Below are 25,402 nucleotides of genomic sequence, written 5' to 3'. Positions count from 1 at the left end.
TACTTACAGGGATGTGCACATGCAAAACATTTCTTAGGACTGATATGGATGTAAATATCATAAGATATCGTTAAGTCAATGCCATAATCATTTCAAAAAGTTTGGCAAGCTCTAGCGTTATATTTTTAAATTTATTAAGAGAGATATCAATTTTAATTTTGACTGTACATATATGTATGCTCTCTTACATAGAGAACTGGATGCTCTATGCTCTGTGTTCTGCTCTTTGGGAGAATTATGAATGATATAGGAAAAATAGTATCTTTGTTAAAACATATCTGAAAATAAATTAATGAGGATCAAGATATTAAAAAAAAAAAGAGCCACTGTCTCCCCCTGTTTGTGAGCTACAGCACACAACAAACTGTACCCATCAAAGGATTTCTGGATTTATATTTTTCTTCACATCTTATATTTCTTTTTACAAAATCTGTTTTAAGCCACCCATGATTTCTTCACGGTTTTATTTTATAAGCATGTGGGCTGAAGCCACCTTCTTTGGCCGTGCTGGTAAGCAGGAGGCCCAAAGAGCTGTTAAGGACGTTTCCTTGGCACAATGTCACCGTGCAGCTCAGGACAGATGGCAGGGCACATACAGCCACGGAGAGACGCAGGAGCCCACCGGAACTGTGATGCTGCACCCGGCCTTGCCCTTGAAAGCCCAGGTGAGACGTATGCTGAAGGGCGACTGTAGCAAAAGGCAGGGAAAGGAGAGACACGGAGGGCGCTGAGGAGTGAGAGGCAAGAATAATAAGAACCAGCGTTTGCTGGGATTCTCAGCTCTGTGACAGTTCTACCCAAGGTTCTTCGTACACATTTTTCTCACTCCATCCTCGTGATGACTATGTGAGACTAGACTATTATCCTGTTAGGAGGATGTGAGCAGAAGATACACCTCAGGGATGTCAAGTGACTTGCCTGAGATCACACGGGGTCTTGGCATCCACGACTTCCTGATTCCAGAGCTCATTCTTTTTTTTTTTTTTTGCGGTACGCGGGCCTCTCCCTGCTGTGGCCCCTCCCGTTGCGGAGCACAGGCTCCGGACGCGCAGGCTCAGCGGCCATGGCTCACGGGCCCAGCCGCTTCGCGGCACGTAGGATCTTCCCGGACCAGGGCACGAACCCACGTCCCCTGCATCGGCAGGCGGACTCTGAACCACTGCGCCACCAGGGAAGCCCCAGAGCTCATTCTTTCACTGGGAAGAACGACAAAGCTTCAAGGAGGTGGTCCTAAATCTTCACCAGCCACTGGCACTCAGGGACCAGACCTCGTCTTCCTGATGGTCACATTAGGGGGTTGGACAGATGATCTCCACGATCCCTTCCACCTCTCACATGCTGCCTTTGTCACTTTGGGAAGCTCTGTTCAGTGACCCAGGGAAGCAAAAAGAAAATGCATGGAGTATCTATTTACTAAGGGTCAGACATTGTCTCTTACTCTATTCAATTCAAATATGAATTTTCACCCAACTTTTGATTATGAGAAATATCAAAACCTTGATTCAACAGTTATTAAAATTTTGACATATTTGGTTCTTCCATACCTATCTATCTCTCTACCAAGCTATCTATCATCTATATGAAGTTTTGAAATGAAGTAATGGACATCTCAAGATTTCACCCCTAAATATTTCATCCTGCATCTCCTTAAGAATAACAATATTTTCTTATATAAGCATAAACCATTATCACACCTAAGAAAATTAACAATAGTTCCATATTTATATCCAAGTTTAATAGCCAGTCCAGATTAAAATTTCCTTGTCCCCAATTGCGTTTGTAGCTTTTGCCTGTGTTTTTGAACCCAGATCCAATCAAGTTTCACTCATTGTATTTGGGTAAGCAAGTTAAACAAGAACAGCCCCTCAAACTTTGCTATGTTTGTTTTGTTTTATGACATGGACTTTTCTTAGAAGAGTCCAGGCCAAAGTCTGGTAGAATAACCCATATTCCGGATTTCTCTGTTTCCTTGTGGTGTTACATAACTCTCTCCCCTGATTTTTCCTGTAAACTGGAAGCTGGGTCTAAAGACTGGATTGGAATTCTGTTAAACACCTTTGGCAGGGATACGTCATAGGTGATTTGTACTTCATATCATTTCAGTCAGGAGACTCAATGCTAGGTTGAATATGACGCTAAATATGATCTCGTGGCTAAAGTGATAGCCCACAGGTTCTCCCATTGTAAGGATGGGATTCTCTTGAAAATCTGTTTGGCAGGGTGTGGATCATCTGTTCCGTACTTGATAATAGACACATCCATTGATATTTAATTGTATATATTGTTCAATTCATAGTTGCAAATTGGTGATTTTCTAAGTTTTTCTTTTCTCCTTCCTTTCTTTGCAGGCATACCTCTATAAACAAGACCTTTTCCTTACCTATTGGGGATGAATTACATTTCCTTTTAAAAAGGAAGGGTAAATGCCTCCTTCTCTTTGCTAACTTTCAGAATAAGGAGTTGCTACGGTCACTTTTGATGGTGGCAAATCGGTTTTTTTCTGTCTTTCTTTGAACAGTGCTACAGACTTGTGGCTTTTTTATTAACTCTACTTTTATGATCAATTGCACTCATTTTTGGTGCTCAAATTGCCCCCAAATCTGGCCAGAGGAAGCTCCTTCAAGCTGGCTGGCTCCTGCATCCCTTGAGATGTCCCCATCATTCTTTGAGCACTTCCCTGCTTTTTGGCACAAGAAAAGGTCCTGGGCTCACCTTGTACTTTCCCGCCCCAGATCCAGAATTAGCCATTTCTCCAAGGAACGCTGGGATCTTTTATTGAAAAACAGTATTTGAAATCCAAGATCTCTGTACTCAGGGAGCTATTGTACTCATTGCCATTGTACTATCATTGCCTGTAAGCTCTTTCAGTGGCTAAAGCTAAGAAATGTATTTAAATCATGAGTTCATACTGATACTCTCAATTCAAATTTAATATTACATGGCTTTTCTTAACTTTTAAAATTTTACATTGTACCTCTTTTCTCTTACATAGAAAAATATGTTTCTAATAACATTTACATATTTACTAATTTGATATAGTTTACAATAGACATAAAGTAGATTTAAAATGCAAATAGCAGAAAATTACTTGGTGAATTTTAGATGTTTTTTTTGAAGGGGTATTTCTTTTTGTCCTTCAAATATATTCAACTAAAGATGGGCAATAAGAATATTGTGTTCCAATGTCACTCCAAAGAACTATTTTTCTGTATATATTATGTCATCCATATGATCTATAGTTAGAGTAACTTGTTTTGGTTTGATTTCAAATTTGGTTTGCTTTTATTTTCTTTGTGAGTAAATTTTAGTTTTGAACAGGTAAAACATGTTTGAGCATTTATGTAGCTCAAATTCAAAATTACATAAAAATAGAGTTAAAGAATTCAACTATACTTATCCATATCCCCTTGTCTTCTCTATCTCTAGGTAACCAACGATTTTATCAATCTGTTGGTTTGATTTTTGTTTTGTTTTGTTTTGTTTTTGCGGTACACGGGGCCTCTCACTGTTGTGGCCTCTCCCGCTGCGGAGCACAGGCTCCGGACGCGCAGGCTCAGCGGCCATGGCTCACGGGCCCAGCCGCTCCGCGGCATGTGGGATCTTCGCGGACCGGGGCACGAACCCATGTCCCCTGCATCGGCAGGAGGACTCTCAACCACTGCGCCACCAGGGAAGCCCTCCAAAACTCTTAACACACACATTCTCTCCTTTTCTTTTTCTGCTGTGTTCCATTCATCAGTCTCACAGGAGCCAGGTTCTGCCTTTTTTTTTTTTTTTGAGATAAACAAATGTTCTTTCTTTCTTGCTGGGTAATTCTTTTGAAAATATATTCTTTCAAAGTTCATTTCTTAAGTTATCTGTCCTACTTCTGCCCTATTCATTAAAAAAAAAAGGTGGATAAACCATTTTGGTTAAATTAATAGTTTTTTGCCTTTCCCTACAACAATTTTATTCTGACCTTTGAGAGTAATATGGCAAAAAGAAACTAATGCAATGACGTGTGTTTATCATCTAATCCACGCATGCTAGGTGCATGACTGTCGCCTGGCTTGTGAATTACTTAAGCTTCAGCACACGCAGAATAAATTAACTGAGCTCTGAATAGATCACTTATTAGTCTTTGGAGGATAACTGTCTCATAGGAATCTGGAGCCCTGTGTGACGGTCAACATCCTTTTCAGCCTTGGAGTCAGGAGCAGTGGCAAAGCAATGATGATTTCCTGGCCTGAAAGGAAGGGAAGGGGCTCATGAGAGAGAAAAGGAGCATGTGTGGGCAAAGAAGAGAGACGAGTAGAAGTGAGAGCAAGTAAGGAAGAGAAGCAAGAAAAGAATGGGAAGAGAGGAGAGGAATGGAAGATACTGCAGGAAAAGAGCACAAAGTGTCTAAACTATGTTACAGACGTATGTCTGGTGGAAAAAACTCTCCTCTCAGGGTTGGAAACCATGTTTTCCACTTGTGTATCTTCTGCACATGGTGCTATCCAAAGAATCTGAGGTGGGTTGTAAATCAAGAACTTTGGGAAATACAGTGGCTCTTTTTATTAGTAGCTATTATTTACACATGCTTACCATGTACCAGGCCCTTATTCAAGCACTTAGCACGGGTTATGCCGTTTAATTCTTACCCCAAGCCTAGGAATTGGATTTTATAATTATCTCAGTTTTCTTGCTGTGGAAACTGAGGCAAGGATGCTAATTAACTTACCCAAGGTCACACCGAGCAAATGACAGTTACTGTTTTTTGCCACTCACCCTGTCTTCCTTCCTGGCAGAACCCCGGTAGTTTGGGTTGGCTATATGCCCACCCTCCACCCCAAAATCCTTGGGGATAAAGACCTAAACCCATCTTGCCTCTGGCACTCTCCTTCCTGATATGTACTTTCCCAGCCTCCCTTGGCCATGTGACCCAGTTCCGATCAAAGAGCTTTAGGGAGAAACCCACTGGGGGGCTTCTGGGAAAGCTTTTCCTCTGTGATAAGAGGAAAGCATATTTTCTGACTGCCCTCTTCTTTCTTCCTACTTGGGATGATAGTATGACAATGCCATCCTTGTGGCTGAGGCAGCCACTTTGCAACCATGAGGCAACGAGCCCAAGGAGGAACATCACTATGCTGAAGATGGCGCACTGGAAAGTGGAAAGCGTCCTGGGCTTTGAGGACGTTGCTGAATTGCGGTGATAAACCTGGATTCACCTCCCTATCCTCTTCTTGTTATGTAATATTTCACATCAAATGTCCTGATTGCTGCCACAAGTTTGTTAGATTTAGCCAAACCTACAGCTGCATGTATGTCAACTGTTATGGGAACAGAAGTGGATTTTGGACACAAGAAGCCTGTTTCTGTTTTGGGCTGATAGGCTGCTATTCAGTACCACTGAATTCTGTCGGCTTCAGCACCTCCCACCCTCAACCTTGACTCCACATACACAGTTGTTACGCTTGATTGAGGAACAAAGGCAAAATGTAGCAAACTGTAGGAAAATAGACACTGATGAGATTTTTAAGTACCAAAAATATTACTTATTCTACTAAAACTGGAACAGACATGACACATATTGCAAGTAAACTTTAGATCATACTACAGAGATTCCTTTCCAAGGACCCATACTCCATGTCTCTGCACTGTTCGCACATAACCACCCACTCACTGGCCTTTGTGCTTCTATCCAGGACTTCAGTTTGTGCTAAACCTGTTTTATTCCACCTCTAATGCACATACTCTTTTATGAAGCTTCATATACCCAGCATCTAGTAGAGTGCCTGGTACCTAGTAGGAATTTGATATATACCAGCGGTATGGAATTAAAATCACATAATATCCCCTCTACTGAACAGCTATCCAATTTATGCATCTCAGGAACTACAAAGACATATTCATATTTTTATGGTCCTGAGAGATGATTTCTTAATAATTATTAAACATTTAAAGAAATGCACATTACTTAAGAGAGGAAGTTTGATAAGTTGCTAATAGAGAGCAGGTGCTCTCAAATAAACCGAATAAACAAATAAACCGAACTGAACAGATTGGCTTTTAAAAAGCTACACGTTCGGGGCTTCCCTGGTGGCACAGTGGTTAAGAATCTGCCTGTCAATGCAAGGGACACGGGTTCGAGCCCTGGCCTGGGAAGATCCCACTTGCCGCGGAGCAACTAAGCCCATGCGCCACAACTATGGAGCCTGAGCTCTAGAGCCCATGAGCCACAACTACTGAGCCCACGTGCCACAACTACTGAAGCCCACACACCTAGAGCCTGTGCTCCTCAACAAGAGAAGCCACGACAATGAGAAGCCCACGCACCACAACAAAGAGTAGCCCCCGCTCACCGCAACTAGAGAAAGCCCGCGTGCAGCAACGAAGACCCAACTCAGCCAAAATTTAAAAATAAATAAATAAAATAAATGAATTAAAAAAAAAGATTTTAAAAGCTACACGTTCACCATATGATCCAGCAATCCCACTCCTGGGCATATATCCAGAGAAAACCAAAATTAGAAAAGATACAGACACCCCAATGTTCACTGCAGCACTATTTACAATAGCCAGGACATGGAAGCAACCTAAATGTCCATCGACAGAAGAATGGATAAAGAAGATGAAGTACATATATACAATGGAATATTACTCAGCCATAAAAAAGAATGGAATAATGCCATTTGCAGCAACATGGATGGACCTAGAGATTATCATACTATGTGAAGTAAGTCAGACAAAGACAAATATCATATGATTCACTTATATGTGGAATCTAATTTTAAAAAATGATACAAATGAACTTATCTACAAAACAGAAACAGACTCACAGATACTGAAAACAAACTTATGGTCACCAAAGGGGAAATGTGGAAGGGGGATAAATCAGGAACTTGGGATGAACATACACACACTATAATATAAAATAGATAACCAACAGGGCCTCCTGTATAGCACAGGGAACTGTACTCAATGTCTTGTAATAACCTATAATGGAAAAGAATCTGAAAAAGAACGAATATATGTATAACTGAATCATTCTGCTGTACATCTGAAACTAACACAACATTGTAAATCAACTATACTCCAATAAAATCTTTAAAAAAATAAAAAGCTACATGTTCTGGGAAATGTAAATTGTGGTTCAAGTAAAATAAGGCATTCCCACTACATTGTTTTCAGGGCAAGAAGAATTTAATGGGTTTTTCAGATATGTCTGGTTTATAACCAGAAAGCAATTAACACTAGAAGGACTAGAGCTTCATTATTAAGTCCTTCATTTTGTCATAAACTTAGTGATACCTGGGCCAGATCATAGCTTCCCAGTACAGTGAGTGCATTCACAGAGAAGTCTCATTCCCTGACCTTGGTGTTAAAAGGGATTCCACTTAATGCAAAAATGCCTTCCCTCTAAAAAGATGCTATTTAAACCCGACAGCTCTCATTGCAGTGGAGACCAACATAGAGTGATGGCTGCAATTTAAGTTGCTCTGAATAAACTGGCTAGAGATGGATGCAAAACTGAGGAAAAGAAGTGGTAACCTAATAAAGGGCTCTATATTTTTTGTCGCCCTTTGATTTTACTTTTTAGGAAAGAGTGGAGAAATTTAAAGGTGAAGAGCTCATTGTTTTTCTCAAAACCATTATAGCTCAAGGTATTTAGAAGTACTAAAAGCAAACGTTCATCATTTCCATTGAGTAGGCCCTTCAAAATCATAGGAAAAGCAATAATAAAAAGTAATAACTGCTACAACAACATCACTTTATATTTGCTTAACCTGACTTTTCCATCTACTCTAATTGAAGCTATATATAAACTTTTTCTTATACTTGCTCTGTTGCAATTATTCTAAATGGCTTTATGCCTAGCATAATGAGAAATTATAATGAACTGAAAACTCATTAGCAATGTATTCATGAGGAATCAAAATAATTTCAAAATTCAACAACCTAAATGTAAATTTTTGTTTATTATAATATGGCATTCATTTATAAAGTACTGAACTAATAATCAAAATATTGTAGAGTATTGGGAGTTCCTCTAATTTGCCGAGAACTATTTAAACAATATCAACTTTTAACCTTTATCTTGTTATGATGACGTCATCTCTTGATCTGGAATGTAATCTTGGAGGGGGCAGGGGGAGATGTGTACACACACACACACACACACACACACACACACACGTGTGTGTGTATATATGTATCTGCAAAAAAATTGATTAGGAGAGTCCTACAAGATTAAAAAACAAAATAAAACAATAAAAATAGTCCTTTCCTTCAAGCACCTAGCATACTCTTGTTGAGTTTTCGTCTTCCTGAGAAGCCATAATCTCCATGAGGGAGAGGTAATAGATAGATGGGCCCCTGGGCCAGACAACTGGTGTTTGTCAAGCAGAGTAAAATTGAAGCTTTGTTCTCACCCAGACACTCCAAGGACAAAGCTCGTGGCAGAAGCTGAGCTCTGCTGAAGTAAAGAGATAAGATGACCACTCCTGAGGCCAAGGAACACTTCCCTGTCTGCACATGCGCAGGAAGGTTCCTTGGGGGTTAAAAAGGGAGGGGGCACTGCCCCATAATAAGTGTGGACATGCACCCACAGGCCTCTGCGGTGGGATCCATCTTGGCAAAAAGTTGCTCACCCATCTTAGGGAAGGAGGGTCCTAGGACTCGTCAGGTGTGAAAAAAGAAACAAGATAATTGGCCAAAGGTAAACAAAGACTCAGAAGGACTGTCCTATGTAAGTGATTCAAATCACCACTTTACTGGGCTCCTCCTTAGAGAGGATGCCTAGCTTCTGATTTAGATAAACTTAAATAAATAAACTGCTTTTCTGTATGCTCTCCCATACAATGTGCTGTGTCTCTAATAATAAACTTTGTACCTGTTTTTACAGTTTTTGCCTCCTTGAAACATTCTTGCTTTCAATGGGGGTAAGAGCTAGGGGAACTTTGCTTCTAGCCTCTAACCCCTGATGGTTTAGTGGCTAGGATTCCCGGTTTTCATCCAGGCTACCCAGGTTCAGCTCCTGGGCAAGGAACTAAGATCTCTCTTCAGGACCGCTGACGGCTGTCTCTCCGAGATCAACAGTAGGGACTATGTTTGATTCAGTGCTGAGTCCTCAGCATCTAGCATAGCACGTGACACACACTGAATGACTACAGCTGCAAGAAATTAACTGCATGCAAGGTTTTTAGCTCTTCCTGTGGTTACCAGCAGACCTCGAAGCTTCCTTGTTACAGTTCCAATATATATATATAGTGCTCCAAGATGGCTTGTGCATTCACCTCTCTCCTCCTAACTTTTTTCAGATTCTAGTGGGAATAAGGTATTGGGGAAATGAAAGTGTTTTCTCCTGTCAGAGAGGATAGGGAACCCTACTGATTGGATTGAATGTGAACTGATTCAAGAATATGTCCTGGTGTGAAGAAAAAGGAACCTTCCTACACTGTTGGTGGGAATGTGAATTGGTACAGCCACTATGGAGAACAGTGTGGAGGTTCCTTAAAAGATTAAAAATAGAACTACCATATGACCCAGCAATCCCACTCCTGAGCATATATCTGGAGAAAACTATAATTCGAAAAGATATATGCACCCCAATGTTCACTGCAACACTATCTACAATAGCCAAGACATGGAAGCAACCCAAGTGCCCATCAACAGATAAATGGATAAAGAAGATGTGGTATATATACATACAATGGAATATTACTCAGCCATAAAAAAGAATGAAATAATGCCATTTGCAGCAACATGGATGGACCCAGAGATTATCATACTAAGTGAAGTAAGCCAGAAAGAGAAAGACAAATATCATATCATGATATCACTTATATGTGGAATCTAAAAAAAAAAAAGATACAAATGAACTTATTTACAAAACAGAAAGAGACTCACAGGCATAGAAAACAAACTTACGGTTACCGAAGAGGAAAGGGGGTGGGGGATGGACAAATTAGGAGTTTGGGATTAACATATACACACTACTGTATGTAAAATAGATTACCTACTGTATAGCACAGGGAAATCTACTCAACATTTTGTAGTAACCTATAAGGGAAGAAAATCTGAAAAAGAATATACATATATATATATAATATATATATACACACACACACACACATATATATATATCTGAATCACTGTGCTGTAACCTGAAACTAATACAACACTGCAAATCAACTATACTTCAATTTAAAAAAAAAAAAAAAGAATATGTCCTGAATGTTGGTTTCAAGCCTAATTCCTTGCTTTACGATTTGCCTCCAGTTCTTAAACATGACGGCTGAAAGTTCCATCCGGTTCAGGGATTGCTTAGTATGGTTCTGTCAATTAAGATTTTATTTTATTAAGAATAGACAGAATGGCCTGATGAAGCCACATAAAAGCAGCGAATGAATTTTCTTACAAAATTCAAGCCGCCTTACTTGCCTTTATTGCTGCTTCATTTCACTAATACTCCTTTTCTCTTAAGTATGGTCTCTAAACTTCATTAACATCAAAAAGATTTTAAGTACTTTAACAGGACATGGCACTGGACAAGAGGCTCATACGAACCAGATCCCTGTTATTTAGCAAGTTCAAATCACAGACATGAGACAGAAATATTTACAGGATTTATATGCTTTATGCAAATGAAGGCCATTCCTTGATTTACTTTGCGTGATTCGTAACAGCTAATACTTTGTGAGTCCCAACTGTGTCCCAGGCACTGTGTGAATAGCACTTTACTTACATCTTCTCCACTAAGCCCCCAACAACAACTCGGAAGGGGAGGTATTGGAAAGTTACCTAAACTGCCTAAGGAAGCTCATAGAGCTGGGACATCAATCCAGGTCTGACTCAGAGGCCCGTTCCTTAACGACTCTGACCTATCCCTGCCCTACTCCTGCCCTTTGGCTTATAACCTCCACTCCCACAAATCTGTCGCCTACTAACAGCCAAATGTGCTCATTGAGCTTTCAGGGGAGCTACTGCCTGGATTAGGGCAGGGATGTTACACGCATGGTGTGGTGACTGACATTCTTTAAAAAGAGAAATTCCTGGGACTTCCCTGGTGGTCCAGTGGGTAAGCTCCGCACTCCCAATGCAGGGGACGCAGGTTCAATCCCTGGTCAGGGAACTAGATCCCGCATGCATGCCGCAACTAAAGATCCGGCACAGCTAAAATAAATAAATAAATGTGTGGGGTTTTTTTTAAGTGAAATCCTTGGGGAGCTAGACAGTCTTGGATTAAGTGCTGTTAAGGACAGGCACCCCCGACAAAACAGAATTATCAATCAGATTCAATGCCACTCTAAAAATAAAATCTGGACAGTTGGGGGACTCCAGACTGTTTCAAAGAGCTCTTCATTTAATCTGTAGATAAACCTGAAAGAAGAATGTTTCTGTTCCCTGACTCCCCTGCAAGCTTCTGTCCTTGTTCATTCTCTTATTACTCCTCAACTTCCAATTAGAAAAGACTAGATCGTTCCCTCTACTGCCTCATTAGCTATCGCTGCGATGTGGCTTCTGCCTCTGCCCTCCTGCTGGCAATGCTCTCATAAAGGTCAGCAGTGATAACAAACCATTATTATAATAACACCCGGTGCTTCTTGTGGCTTTACTGGAGCCAAACACCAGGCTCAGAGCTTTATTTACGTTGGAGGGAGAAACCTGGAGAACCCTAGGGCTGTATGGGACTTGCGAGTCAATATTGAAAGATGAGAATATTTTAGACAAAAATCTGTATTTTTGAGCAGTGTTGTCCAGTTTGCTACAGTCCTCTCGGTGAAGACATGTGCACTTGGACCTACCTCACCTCTCTCATTTATGTCACCTGCCTGACCCCTATAGGGAGAGGATTTACTATCTGCGCCTTACATAGATATTCTGGCCGGGATTGTGTAGCTGCCAGGAAAAGAGACGTTATACACCTTACATTTACACAATGTTATATATCAATTACATGTCAATAAAACTAAGGAAAAAACCCACTCTCGCCAGATGTTCTATCACGACTTGTAAAAGGGATCGATTTCTAGGCAATGCAGGAGCAGCCTCCATGATGCCTAATGACCTACTCCATTTCCTGTCTTAAGTTTCAGCCACCTGCTCTATCTGCAGACTTGACTTGTCAGATCAGCACGGAATCCTCTCTGTGCTATGATACCCTGGTGGTGATCTTGGACTCAGCTTATGTTCCAGATTGCTTTCTACTCTCTGTCACTCTCTGGGTCCCAACTCTATACTGGCTACTGTGGGTTCCTGCACTGCTAACACTTTGTCCTGAATACAAGCTTTAAGGATAAACCTCTTCACTGAGGGTCCAAAAAACAGAGCTACCTATGACCAGAGTAATCTTCTCAAAGTACAGTTCTTTTTTTTTTTTTTTTAAAGACTTGGTTTTAACAAATTTGTTTAAAATAGTTTTTTTTTGTGGCTGTGTTGGGTCTTCCTGGCGGTACGCGGGCCTCTCATTGTGGTGGATTCTCTTGTTGCCAAGCACAGGCTCTAGGTGCGCGGGCTTCAGTAATTGTGGCATGAGGGCTTCAGTAGTTGTGGCTCACAGGCTCAGTAGTTGTGGCACACAGGCTTAGTTGCTCCGCGGCATGTGGGATCTTCCCGGACCAGGGCTCGAACCGGTGTCCCCTGCATTGGCAGGTGGATTCTTAACCACTGCAGCACCGGGGAAGTCTTCTGATCATATCCTTTTCTTCCTCAGAATGCTTACAAATTAAGTACAACCTTCTTAAGGCACTTTGGGTTGCACAAAACAGAAACCTATTTGGGGTGACTTAGGTTAAGATGACGAATTTATGATTTGACTACAGGACTATGACACAGGCCTCCAGAGCAGGGATACAGGAACAGGCTGAGCCATAAACAGGGACTGGCAAACTTCTTCTGTAAAAGGGCTACAGAGTAAATGTACTAGGCTTTGCAGGCCATATGGTTTCTGGCATTCTGCCAGAGACAATAGGAAAACTATTGTGTTCTAATAAAACTTTATTTACAAAACAGACAACCAACTGGATTTGACACACAGGCCAGAGTTTTAGGGCCCCTGGGCTAAAGCATTATGAGGATTCTCTGAAACATCTCCATCGCCCTCCACGCCCCTGCTTTGTTGTTCTCTTCCTGTTGACTACCTTCCTCAGCTTCTGTGGTTCTCACGTTGGAACAGGGCTTCTGAAAGCACTGAGCTTCCAGGTCACAAGATGAAGTTCAAGCGTTCTCTCTCTCTCTCTCAGTCCTAATTTTATTTTATTTTTTTTCAAAAATTTATTTATTTATTTATTTTTGGCTGTGTTGGGTCTTCGTTTCTGTGCGAGGGCTTTCTCCAGTTGCGGCGAGTGGGGGCCACTCTTCATCGCGGTGCGCAGGCCTTTCACTGTCGTGGCCTCTCATGTTGCGGAGCACAGGCTCCAGACGCGCAAGCTCAGTAGTTGTGGCGCACGGGCCCAGTTGCTCCGCGGCATGTGGGATCTTCCCAGACCAGGGCTTGAACCCCTGTCCCCTGCATTGGCAGGCAGATACTCAACCACTGTGCCGCCAGGGAAGCCCTAGTCCTAATTTTAAATCCTTAGGGAAGAGATGTTGCCTGGCCTTGCTTGGCTCAGACGCTCACCCCTCAACCTATCAGCTGTGGCCAGGGCTCTGGGTCTTGCTCTATGAACCAGGGGCGTGTTGGGAAACCACCCCTACAAGCTCTTGGATCAAAGCTGAGGAAGAGATTCCAGAAAAAGGCAGGGAGTTAGGCAGACAACCCGGTGAGAGCCTCTTGCTGCATTCAACCAAAGCTGTATTTTCAGCATTGCCCCCTGTTAGGACCCTGATTTCCTTCCTGAAGCAAAATGGACCCCTTGCTGTTCCTATAGACCCTGCATTTTCCATCCTGCATCCCTTCTATCTGCCAGCAGAAATTCTACTCACCTTTAAAGTCTCTTCTAGAGGGCCACCCTTTCCCTCGCTTTCCTTTATATCCATACAACACTCTACTGGTACAGTGTATCTCATTCTGTCACTATTTCTGTACCTGACTTTTTGTTTTGCAGACAACAGGTGCTCTGCTGACTGAGGAAATGACTTATTCAGCTTTTCACCCACTCTGGTACCGGTTAGAGCACAGGCTCTGAGTTCTCATTTGTTGAGTTTAACCATATCCTCAAAGCTGAATAATTCCAAACCAAAGAAATTGAGACTTTTATAAAGTTGCATTTATATAGGAAATACGGTATCTACCTTTAAGAAAATTATTGTAAAAGTAATAAACATTCATTTCCGCGTTTACGGTGGCCAAATTAAACTAAATCTGCAGAGAGAGATTATCTACAGCCAGCAAAATTTATAGTTAAAATTGTTGAATAGTAAGAAGAAATAAAGTCCCATTAGCATTGTATCTTCTGTCACTGTACTAAATAAAAAATGGAATACTACAGACATGACTTCTGATAAATAGGGACGGTTATACACTTGAAATATTCAAAATCGCTCTAAAAAACAAATGCTCCAAAACGATTAGTGTTTGTGCAAGAATTTTACCAAAGAGCCGGAGACCTCATCATCTAATTTCTTTGTTTCTAGAACTATTAATTAACATTGCTCCCAGAACTCTGCTAAAACTCCCCTGCTGCAAGGAAGAAAGTAAATACAGTACTGCAGGGAAAACGGGTTCATTTTCACGGAGCTGCGAGAGGCTTGCGCTTTCGTGAAACAGAAAACACTTGCTGAAGAACTATTCCTAAACTCTTAGCAACTACATAGAAGCTTTTTATTTTAACAGCATCCTCCTGGGAGACTGCGCTGGAATGTGCAGCAGGTCTGAAAAAGGCACAGATTTGGCTCAACTGTAAATATCAGGTGCACAGAGGCGAAGCCATTGTGTAGGGGAGGGGGTGGGGCGGGCGGGGTCCTGATTCCCGATGCTGATAGTACGATTCTAATTTCGCTTGGTATTTATTTTTTCTGCTACAATTACAGTTTTGCTAGAAAAATAAAATATCGGCTGTGCTCTCACCTGGGTTTCTAATGTTCAGCGTCTACCGAAAAAGAAAACCTCTCATTTACCCCGCAAAGAATCACCTTTCCGCACCTCCAGAGCCGCTGGGAAAAGAGAGGAGCGCGCGTCCCCACCGCCCTTACCGTCCCCACTTCCCCGAGCGCCCGGCCCGCCCCACCCCGCCGGCCGCGAGTCGCTGGGGCTTGCTGGGCGGGCAGGAGACCCGGAGACGATGGGTCTCCGCGTCACCACTAAGTCTGTGGACGTTTCTGGGAGGGGATGCTCCACACCAGTAAACCACAACACTGAAACCCCAGCTCGGACTTTGAACCAAGCTCTTCTTGCCTAGTTTTCTTTTTGCCCCTTCGTCTCGCCAGGATCCTCGCCACCCCCGTCATAGCTTCTTCCCGGCCTCGGGTGGCCTTCCAGCCACCTGCGCGCGACCGGCATCGACGCGCAGCAAGGAGGCGGTTGGTAAGAGCTCAGTCCACCGCCATCCCAGGGAGCTGCGGAGACTACAACTCCCATCACGCCCCGCAGCCGGCTCCCTCCCCTCCCCTCTGCCCCCCCTCTCTACCTTGGCCGGCGGTTGGGAAGCTCTCAGCTTTTATCTGCAGACCGGGCGGGAGGGTTCCGGATCCCTGCGATCTTCCCAGACCGGAGCGCTGTGCCCGGCGGTGGCGGTGGCGGTGGCGGAGGCTCTCAGCCGAGTTCTGCCTTTGCGTCCGCGCCAGCCCGGAGCCTCCGGGGGGCCGACGGTCAGTCCCGGCGCGGCGAGAGGATGGTCATCCGCGTATTCATCGCCTCCTCCTCGGGCTTCGTGGCGGTGAGCACGTAGGGGACCGGCCGCGGGCCGGGTCTGCGTGGTAGGGGCAGCAGGGCGCCGATCCTGCGGGAGGCGCGCGGCGCCCGCCCCGGTGCGTCTCGGCGCGCTGCGCGTCCGGCGGCGGGAGCCGGCGCCCGGCAGGTGATCCATCATCCTCGGACAATGAATAGGGCGGGGAGCCAAGGTTGGTGGGGGACCCCGGACTCACCCACGTGCCCACCCTGCACGGCCTGAGACGGAGACAGGAAAATGGAGTCGGCGGGAAGCCCCCAGCTCCAGTTGAGTGGCTCGGGGATTTGGGGATGGGTGGTCCGAGAGCTTCGGGGGTCCCGCTTCCCTTGGTGTCAGTTCTTGCCGATTTGGGACACTCAGCCCGGTTCTGTGTTGTACGGGAGCTTGTCAGGCTGCTTGGTTTGCTAACCTAGCTCCTGAATGGAACAAGTTTAAGTAGAACTTGCTCTCCACCCGCTGTGCCCCGCCACCAAGCACGTTTCTTCAGTTTTATACCTGCGCAGAGAGAACAGTAAATCAGGTTTGTCCTGTCGTGCCAGGGGTTTTTGTTTTGTCCTTTTTTTTTTTGGCCTCGGGTACTATAAATATTTTTACATCTATATGTAAAATGTGGTGCGTTTGGTTTCTTTTCTCCAGTAATGCTGTGCTCAGTTTCATCTTGGGGATATATAAATTGTGGTCTCTTTCATTATTTTAAGCTGTTTTGTTTGGTCGATATTCTTGAATTTTTTTTTAGGAAGAAGTTACATAGCTAGATGTCAGACTTTAGGGAAAAATTCAGTAATATACTTGATAGCCCACTGAATAAGACAGGTAGCAATATGTTCTACACGATTAGATTATTAAGATTTGGTTACCTTAGCTAAGAGTAAAACTCTAGATTTAAGAGGCTCTTTGGTGAGATACAGATTCAAATACATCAGAAAGTGCAATGCTGATAGCTTAAAATTTGGTCTGGCCAGTTGGTTGCAGGCCCAGCAACTCAACCATGTTTTCCCCAAATTTGTTTCTGAAGCAGGTGAGATGGAAGGAAGAAAATGTTGTTTGCAACACAACACTGAGGTTTTTTATTTAAAAAGGAATTACCCTACAATAGAAAAAAAGGCCCCCTTTTGCATTAGTTACAATAGATGGGAAATTCCAACTTATCTTTGTATGCAGGCATGCCCTGGTCCCCCACACTCCTGATAGTTTTGGTGTTTCTTGTTATTTGGGGCTGCTTAGTCATACCTGCCTTTTCTAGATGTCTGCACTGAAGCTGCACTTCATGTGTTTGGAAACCCATACTGTTTCATGGATAGATTTTTTTCCAATTCACTTCTTCCTAAGAGTGCTACAAAGCTTTTGGTTTCACCATCAACTTGCGTGCTCCGAGAATTGTTGCAATAGCATTTTATTGATTGAAAAAGGGATGCTTTATGTGTTAAGAAGCCTACGCTAGCGATGTTGGACAAGTCAAACTTACGGTAATGACTTGGCTTGTCCTGTAAGAAGGTCGTATATCAAGAGAGTTCTGGAACCCCACATCTCTGTTTCCTCAATTCCATGAACAAATATTTATTGCCTGCCTGCGATGTGCCTTTTTAACTTTTAAATTTAATGTTGGGTGTTTTGCGCATGAAGCTAGACCTAAGAGACCCCAGTTTTGAGGAAGGCTCTGACGAGTGGTGTGAGGTTGGTTCAAGTACCTCACCTCTGCTGGAGTTTCTTGTCCATAGAATGAAGGGTTGTGATGAATAACTCAGCATTGCACTCTAGCTTTAAAGTGCTTTGAATTAATTAGTTGGGTAAATGTGGATCAGTCCTTATAATGACTTCTTTCCCATTGGCAATATACATGTTAGTATCAAAGTGAATTTATTCTTTTCCTCTGGTGTTTTCCTGGGATGGCTCAGGTCCCCTCACTAACACACCCGGTAGTCTGTGTTCCAACAAGATACGGTTTCAGCTGGAAGACATACTCTGTTATCACATACCATATGTACAGCCCATAAATGCTAATTATGTATTTTAAAGTACCTGATCTTTTTGGGTCTCAGACAACCCTCAGTCATTGAGTCCCTCCAATTGTAAATTTATCTCCTGTATCAGTACAGAGTTTTTCTGTAATTAGGTAACATCAGTACTTTGGGTGAGGGTAAGTTTATGCTTCTATGCAAGAATGGTGATTTCTAAGAGATAATGAAGTTGTTTAGGTCAGCTGTTGAGCAGAAGAGGCTCACTAGGGCTTATGGTATTATGCTGTATTGAGCTGTGAGGGCACAGCTGTGTTTTCCCTCCAGCGGTGTTGCATTGACCATTGGCTCTGCTTCGTTCGGTGACCAACCATGACCAGCAAGTGCACGGGAGAATGAATAATGTGATTTCCAAGTCAGTTTGGTTTTAGCTGGAGTGGATTAAACCACAAGGAAGGAATGTGCCTAGAAGTAGACGTGGCCAACTAAGTCCCAGGAATTTCCAAAAAAAGATGCTCTGCCCCAGTCAACAATAGATTTAAACAATCTATCTGGGGAAAACTCTCATATCTTGTTCTGATTTGCCTGAACTCTCCAGCTTCAACACCTAACAGTGGTAGTTAGAATAATTAACAGAAGGGGTGATTGCCCTTTTCTCTTCCCCAGCTCCAAGTAAAATCAGCTTTTATAGGAAATAAAAGCAATGCCACATTATTATGCTACGGCTACTGGAAAATCAGATTTCTTATGCAACTAATCATGCTGCTGTCATTCATATCATAGAGGAGGGCACTTTATTTCAGTCCTAAGAAAATAGTGTAGTCATAGGAATGCCGTTTTAAAATCTCATTTATTCTGGTTGTATACCCAGAAGGGGAAGTCTTGGTAACTTTATCCAGGAAATGTATTGATATGACTTTTTAATGTAAAAACATTGAAATCAGTCGATTATTTCATTCATTCATTATTTTATTTGCTCAACAAGCATTTTCTAAGGGTCTGCTCCTTGCCTAGCCCTGTCCTTGGTCTCGTGGGAATTGGAGGAGAGCAGAGGGTGTGGTTTCTGTCCTCCAGGAATTCAGGTAGGGATCAGGTGGGGCGATAAGATAGGAAAGGTGAAACCGCCAGTAATAAAGTACAACCCAAGGACGCATGCCTCTTTCAGGAACATTCTTTACCAGAGATAGAAATTATACAGGCGGTGGAGGGATGCATTGCAGGATGTCAGATAAGGAGGAAATGTGCCAGAAATCATAAAATATGCATGTGGGAGCCTCAGGCAGGTGGCAGAGAGGGACTGAGCTGGATGGGGAGCCCGGGAGAGAGTGCCTGGGCCCATCTCGTTCAGGCTGGAAAGGGAGGAACCTTAGGTGGGAGGGGACAGGCACCTGGGGCCCCTGTGGACCTTTTGAGTACGGAGTAGACTCTGAGTCCTTGAAAGCAGCCGGTGCTAACAAACTCCAGAGTACTCCACATCCCAGAGATGTCTTCAGGATCTGCAGCCGGCGTGCTGTCTGGAGCCTTTGTCCCCAGGGAACAAGGTGCTGTCTGACAGGGAGAGACCCCTGGTGTGTGATTTCAGGAGAAGCTTTACCATCCTGCTTGCCTTGACTAAAACTTCTCAAAAAGGAAGTAAAGTGTGTCACTCTTTGTGAAAAGTTCTTGGGCTCACTTGTGAGAGCTGGAAGAATACCGAAAGAGATTTTCTAGTGAAGTCCAACCACCTCATTTCACAGAGAAGGAAATTTGGGCCTAGAGATTAAATGACTTCCCCTGAGGTCATTAGTGGCAGTCAATGCAGAGCTGAGGGTTAAGTGGAGGCCAGGTCTCCTGACTACTGAATGTATCCCTTTGTACGTTCATTCAGCCCTACATTCATTCATACCTTGATTGACTCATGCTCTCATCAATCGTTGAAAACCTGTGAAGTACCAGGCTCTCTATTCGGTGCTGTCAGGTGTATGATGGTCAGCAGAACAGGCACACACTCTGCCTTCATGGCGTAAATCAGTGCGGACACTCCACAGCCCAGAGACTTGGGTTGCAAACCATTTCATCAAGGAGAACGAAGGGCTGATGCTGGCTCGGGGGATGTTTCCATGGGACAAGGGGAAATGAGCTAGACAGAAGTAGTATATCCCTGCATGTTGGAGGGGACCATCACCGGGAGGAAGAGGTACAAAGAAAGCAGAGTTGGAAGACATGGACCTTTGTCCACGGCTGCAACTGTGTTTTCAGGTGGGTGTGGGAGTGGAGGGGAACCATGTAGAAACCGTGCTCAGAGTTGTCACGCTCGTTTTTAGCTGTAGAAAGGCGTGTCCGTGCTTTGCTTTGTGTGACATATGACTGCTGTAAACGTGCAATGGTCAGACCCGTGATAATGATCAAAATGCATTGTGAAGCTTCGTTTGTATAAGGGAGCTTCTGAAAGGAGCTCCGACGTGGTTAAAGTCAGGGTGTGACCATATAAGACAGAGTGAGCATCAATTCCTCAGTGATTCTAATGCCAAAAAAAGCTAGTGAGGGTAAGCCTGGGCTTGCTAGGATCTTTAACTCAGTCCTGAGTCACATGGCAAGGTTTATTCCCATTTTACAGATGGAGAGACTGAAGTTAACGGACCTGATTGAGATGATACACAGTAGATGGTGGGACCCTGAGTCAAAGTCTGGCAGGCAGGTGGCTCCAAAGCTTCTAGAGCAAAATTTCTCCACTATAGGCCCTAGGCGGAATGAAAGTACCAGGGGTGTTCCACATCCTGCAGTGTGCTGGACAGTCCCCTGTAAGAGCTGCCCGATGCAAAATGCCAGTGGTACCCCTGACAAGAAACAGCGCCGAAGGGCATTGGCAGGGGAGGGGAGGGAGGGAGTTTAGGGAAGTGGCAGGAGCATTATAAGAAATAATTAGGAGAGACAGGAATAAGTTGGGAGTGCAAGGACAAAGTTGTAAGGGAATGTCAGGCTGGGAAGGCTTGTGTATTGGTTTTCTAGGGCTGCCATTAACACAGTACCGAGAACTGTGGGGCTTAAACAACAGAAATTGGTCTCACAGTTCTGGAAGCTAGAAGGCGAGATCAGGGTGTTGGCAGGCTTGGTTCCTTCCGAGGGCTGTGAGGGAGACTGTGTTCTGTGCCTCTCTCCTAACTTTTGACAGTTTGCTGGTAATCTTTGGCACTCCCCCTTGGCGTGTAGATTATGACCCTGATATCTGTCTTTATGTACACATGGCATTCCCCTTGTGTGTGTGTGTGTCCTCTGTGTCTACATTTCCCCTTTTTATATTGAACTTCAGCCTACGCTATTGGCCTAATCTTAACTTGATCATTTGCAAAGATCCGATTTCCAGATAAGGTCACAGTCACAGGTACCGGGGGTTAGGACATCAGCATCTTTTAGGGGGACACAGTTCATTTCCCATAACAGCATGCAAGTTGACAGTTGAAATAGAAGGACTAATTGATGGCATTTCCCCCCTTTAATTGGAAAGACTGGGCGAATTTCCTGAATCTTAAAGTCAGATATGGGTATGGAATTATAGTCAATGTATACTAAGGTCCATTGCTAGAAAGGGAGATTTATCGATATCCCAAGTGAAGACCTGACCTCACTTTTTCTAGTTCATCTTAATATTTCCCAAATTTGATATTTTTTCCATTCTGTGATACTTTAAACTTGTAAATATAATCAAGGGCATGGACTCCTTTACGAAATTAGGGACTTTTTAAAATCCATGTGCATTAGGACATTTTAAATAAATATTTCATTTGATTTGAGGAAACTAAATTTTGACATCTATTTATAGAAGTATGAGGTGGTTTCCACATCGCAGGAGTGTGAGCCTAATTGAGCTTTGTTTATTTCTGTATTTTTCAATTTTTTGATCAAAAGCAGAAAACAGCTATTGTGAAAAAAGCCAACAATTCTACAGGCAGCAGTGTGAGATACTAACTCTAAAGAATATTTCTTCTTCAGGTTTTTCATGTTTAATTTGTAAAAAGTTCTGAAATGAATTGTTTTTTTTTTCAGTAAAGTTAGAAATGGGTGACAGAATAGAAAAGTTCTAGATTCTTAGTGAATGTTTCATTTTTAACATAAGAGTTAGTATGACTTAGCGATCATTATATATGAAATTTTGAAATGCAGAGTTGAAAAAAACTGGATCAAGAAATTATTAGTTTAGCTGCCAAGGGTTAATCTTTTTAAAATTTGCCTTCCAAACTCTAAACCCAGAAGGAGACCCTTTTAGGTTTCATCAGGTTTTCAGTAGGGACTGCTTTCAGGGGTGTTAGTTTAGCTGCAGAGTTCTTTAGAAACTTAAGTTCTCATTTAAATCACATTCCTGTATTCATTATTTTTCTGTGATCAATTTTATATTACTCTGTTTATCCATTTTGCCGAAAAGGAGCTTAGCTTTCCAGGTGAGAAATGTAGTGGAAAGTTATTTTTTCTCAGAAATGGCCAGTGCTTTTTAACATGTGAGGGAAATCCTCTACTCCTGATCATGTACAATTCTCTTTTTGGGCCCTCTTTCTTGTTGTAGCTTAACAACAAGTCGCTGAAACCTTCTGTTTGGTGTTTTTTAGACCAATAGGATCAGTACTTACCGTTGCCAGAGTTTTGATTGGCAGTTGGTGTGGCTGGGAGAACGGGACAGGGGAGTCAGAGGTTGGAAATGGACACCAGCTGCAACTGAGCATCTAGTTTAAAGCAGTGGTTTCCCTCTGTCCTCTGAAAAGGCTTATCTGAGTTTATCTGCCAGCACAGGCTAGTCCCCCAGGAACTGGGCTGTGGTAATTTAAGGTTAGAGTTGTTACTTCTTTTATGTTTGATTGTTTTGTTCCCAAACGCTAATGGACTGAGGAAGAGTACCTAATGGAATGTTTCCCTTCTGGACTCATGACAACTCCGCTGTAGGACTGAAAGCTGAGCTAGATGCTGGCAGAGGGGGCCCCGACCTACAATCCCAGGAACTTTTAGGCTGGCATGGCCCCTGGGAGACTCTGGAACAGTTTGATTGGTATTTCTGAGGGGACCTGACTCTTTGGGGCTGGCTCCGTAACTGGCAAAACCCCAAAGGGGGTTTCCTGGAACTGACCCCTGAGAGTGGAGTGGTGTGCATCAGAGTGTGTCTGCCTTGTTGTGGCACCTTTGTGTGCTCCCTGCCAATATTACCTCAGAGCTCCCAAAGCCGGAAAGGAAACACTGGCTGTGACTGCGGGCAGAGAGTTCTACTACGTCAGGATGCATTTTCCATTTCCTACTGGTGATGGATAGCCCAGATCTGGAAATGGCTTTTTGTCACCTTGGCTCTAGTGGCTTGGGAGTGGAGGGCTAAGAGTAAGAGGTGACTTGCTTGACAGGTCAGTTCAGTGGTATTTGGTAAATGCAAATATATGTAGTTAAAGTCAGCAGCTATTGCTACACACCAATCCGATATTAAAAACAAAACAACCAACAAGGACCTACTGTACAGTACAGGGAACTGTACTCAGTATCTTGTAATAACCTATAAGGGAAAAGAATCTGCAAAAGAATAGATATAGATATATGTATATCTGAATCACTTTGCTGTACACCTGAAACTAACACAACATTGTAAATCAATTATACTTCAATATAAAAAAAGGTAAATAAAAAAATACACCACCTGTATGCAACTTAAGTTGGGAAAAGAGTTTGTGACTATAATATCTGACTTAAATCAGTTTATGACCACCATCCGATTTCAAATAAGTTCAAGTGAAAACAAAACAAAATAAAACAAAGCAAAACAAAAAAACCCAAAGCAACACAGCCAACATAGCTTTTGAGTTAGTTTTCCTTCTGTGGGTTGCGCAAGGAGTGGGAGTATGGTCTCCATTCATGACGTTCCTGTGTGGATTGAAGCTTCCAGGTTCTCTTCTTTAGTAATCATGTTCATCAGGATAGTTCCTTTGACTGGAAATTGGCCATTTCCATAAGCCTGGATCCCCAATTGACAGGAGGTTTGGGTTACACTGTCATTTTATGATAAACTACATACTAGCCAAAGTAGGTCTTTGGATTGAATACCTACTGATTTATTTAATTCTGGAGTCAGTTTACATTCAACCCATGCACCTACTTCTGCCTCACCTTTGGATTATGTACCATTGACGAGATGTCACCCAGTGCAGCACGTTGGCTACATTAGTGTAGCCTCATGGTTAAGGCGGGGCTTGGTCCAAATCCTAGTCTGCCATTGGTTAGTGACACGACCTTAGGCAAGGAGCCTCAGCCCCTTCATTTGTAAAAGTGGGACAGCAGTGGTACCTTCTGTGTAGGATCGCTGTGAGCATCGAAGGCCTGAAGTATTCCACATACAGTGCCAGGTACATAGAAAGCACGCGGTGCATTTTATCTGTTAGTTCTATTATATCGTTATTAACAGCAGCAGCAGTAGTAATAGCAGTAGTAAAAACATGAAAAAAATTATAACCCTGAACTGTGCAAGATCTTTAATCATCAGAATATTGCATACAGTACATAATGCTTACCAAGGATGCATGCTGATATAATGTTTGGAGAATTTTTAGTAAATTCAAGTGTCAAGAGTTTTCAACTGAAAATTTGAATAAGAACATGACAATTTGAGGCCATTCCCCAACAAACCACTTAGAGTTCTTCTGTAATTTTTGAACACTTTATAGGGACACAGCATGCTGTGCACAGTCACTAAACCATATTTATCCACAGCCTACAAAGTGCTTACTATGATGCAAATGGGCGCTCTTCCTTTGCTGTACACAGTCCATGATTGCAGAGTCCTCATCTGACGTAAGGCTTCCTAAACTTGGCAAGTAGATTTCATCCCAAATGGCAGCCCTGTCTGATGAATGGTGGCTGCCTGCAGAGCTGGGAGAGGAGTTTTGGAGCCTTGTCTGGGATCAGCTGGAAAACACCCAGTGTGGTTTTTTTGTTTGTTTGTTTGTTGTTGTTTATGACTGCATTGGGTCTTCATTGCTGCCTGCAGGCTTTCTCTAGTTGCGGCGAGCAGGGGCTGCTCTTCACTGCAGTGAGCGGGCTTCTCATTGCGGTGGCTTCTCTTGTTGTGGAGCATGGGCTCTAGGCGCGCAGGCTACAGTAGTTGTGGCTCGCAGGCTCTAGAGCACAGGCTCAGTAGTTGTGGTGCGTGGGCTTAGCTGCTCCGTGGCATGTGGGATCTTCCCGGACCAGGGCGTGAACCCGTGTCCCCTGCACTGGCAGGTGGGTTCTTAACCACTGCGCCACCAGGGAAGCCCCCCACACAGTGTGATTGATTGTTGATGTCTGCTCTGGCCCCGGAGGAGGGAAGACCAGGGCTTATCCACATACTTGCCAGCCCTGTCTTAGACTCTGTAGTTGGACTCTGTCTTTCAAATTCATGTAACTGAATGTACAATATTTTCAATCTGTAAGAGGGAAGAGAAATATGAGAAGTGGGTTGAATTGATGGATTATATCCTCTGCAAACATCTCACCTCGAATATGGGGTGAGGAGGTGGCAGCAGAGAAAGGGCAGGATTTCTGTGGTTAATGAAAATGAGTGATACTTCCCGGAAAAGACAGTGATTATCCTGACTGTGAAACTGAACACCGAACCTTGTTTGTTGTTGTGAAACGTAGGCAGGGTTCTTTCAAATCTGGCAGATGGGCAGG

The 25,402-nt window shown here is 43.2% G+C and overlaps 1 protein-coding gene across 1 annotated transcript in view; it reads left to right on the top strand.

The window, feature by feature from the left end:
* SH3BGRL2 (SH3 domain binding glutamate rich protein like 2) overlaps positions 1-25,402 on the top strand; it is a 96,088-nt gene that overhangs the window by 26,304 nt on the left and 44,382 nt on the right. The window contains exons 3-4 of the mRNA XM_060167688.1: positions 571-665; positions 15,459-15,782. Of these exons, the coding sequence (XP_060023671.1) occupies positions 571-665; positions 15,459-15,782 (419 nt within the window). The remainder of the gene's footprint in view (positions 1-570; positions 666-15,458; positions 15,783-25,402) is intronic.

This window comes from Lagenorhynchus albirostris, chromosome 12 (assembly GCF_949774975.1).
Source record: "Lagenorhynchus albirostris chromosome 12, mLagAlb1.1, whole genome shotgun sequence".
NCBI lineage: Eukaryota > Metazoa > Chordata > Mammalia > Artiodactyla > Delphinidae > Lagenorhynchus > Lagenorhynchus albirostris.
This window is presented reverse-complemented; position numbering and strand designations above follow the sequence as displayed.